General features: G+C 68.3%; 1 protein-coding gene across 1 annotated transcript in view; it reads left to right on the top strand.

Annotated features, from left to right (window-relative positions):
• LOC101632388 (ras-specific guanine nucleotide-releasing factor 1-like) overlaps positions 1 to 945 on the top strand; it is a 43,565-nt gene that overhangs the window by 5,249 nt on the left and 37,371 nt on the right. Inside the window, exon 9 of the mRNA XM_012734885.1 lies at positions 12 to 94. Coding sequence (XP_012590339.1) covers positions 12 to 94 — 83 coding nt within the window. The remainder of the gene's footprint in view (positions 1 to 11; positions 95 to 945) is intronic.

Genomic DNA, 945 nt, shown 5'->3' with positions numbered 1-945 from the left:
CTGCCGGGCAGTGCGTGGACAACATCCGCTGCAACGGGCTGATGATGAACGCCTTCGAGGAGAACTCCAAGGTCACCGTGCCGCAGATGATCAAGTGAGTGCGCCGGCGTGAGCTGCGCTCGCCACCCTCTGCTGCCCTGCCCGGGCTTGACCCCTGGGGGAGGAGCCGGCACGCCCTGGCCAGCGGCTCCGTCTCCTAGTTCACAGCGGGAACACGGGGAGCAAAAGCCTCCCCAGATTGTGCTGAGCTTCCCGAGGGGGTGTGGGGCGCCCTGAGCTCCGCCCTGGTGCTGGCCTCTGTCCAAAGCTGCTGACCCCAGAGCAGGCACTGGGCATCCAAGGCTCGTGGCCTCCAGGCTGCCCGGTCGGGGGCGCCCCGCTGCCCACGCCTGGGCCGCTGGGAGAGCAGGTCCGAGGCCAGACCCGGGTGTCCAGGCTGGGTCCCGGGAACCACTGGGCTGTGGCCTCAGGCTCTGTCCCTGGACATGCCCAAGCTTGGGCACCTCCTGTGGGTAGGCGGCAGTGGCCCCGCCTCTCTGCCCCCACAGTGGACTTCTACGTGGAGTGTCCGGCACAGTGTGGCCTCTGTCTGTGTGTAGCAGAGAACACACACAGGGCGTGGGGGCCAGAGCCAAACCAGCCAGCCACAAGAGGCAAGGTGGGGTACCCCCTGTGCTGGTGTCGGGGACACCACATGCAGGCCAGAGTGACTGCACCAAGGACTGGCCCCAGGCTCAGGCCTGCCTCTCTGGGCTCATCCCACTGGGCTCACCCCCCCACTCAACCTCCTTGGGCTCACCCCCACTGGGCTCACCCCTCTGGGTGCACCTTAGGGAGAGACAAGGAGCTGGTGCACGCTCAGGGTCAGTGGCCAAGGCTGCCCGCACAGGGAAGGGCAGGGCGTGGGGAGGCCTCTCCGCAGGGGCCCTGCTAGCCGGCGCGGAG

Source organism: Condylura cristata, unplaced genomic scaffold (assembly GCF_000260355.1).
Source record: "Condylura cristata isolate star-nosed mole 26May11 unplaced genomic scaffold, ConCri1.0 scaffold00087, whole genome shotgun sequence".
Taxonomy (NCBI): Eukaryota; Metazoa; Chordata; class Mammalia; order Eulipotyphla; family Talpidae; genus Condylura; species Condylura cristata.
Note: the sequence above shows the minus strand (reverse complement) of the source record. Positions and strands in the feature narration are given on the sequence as shown.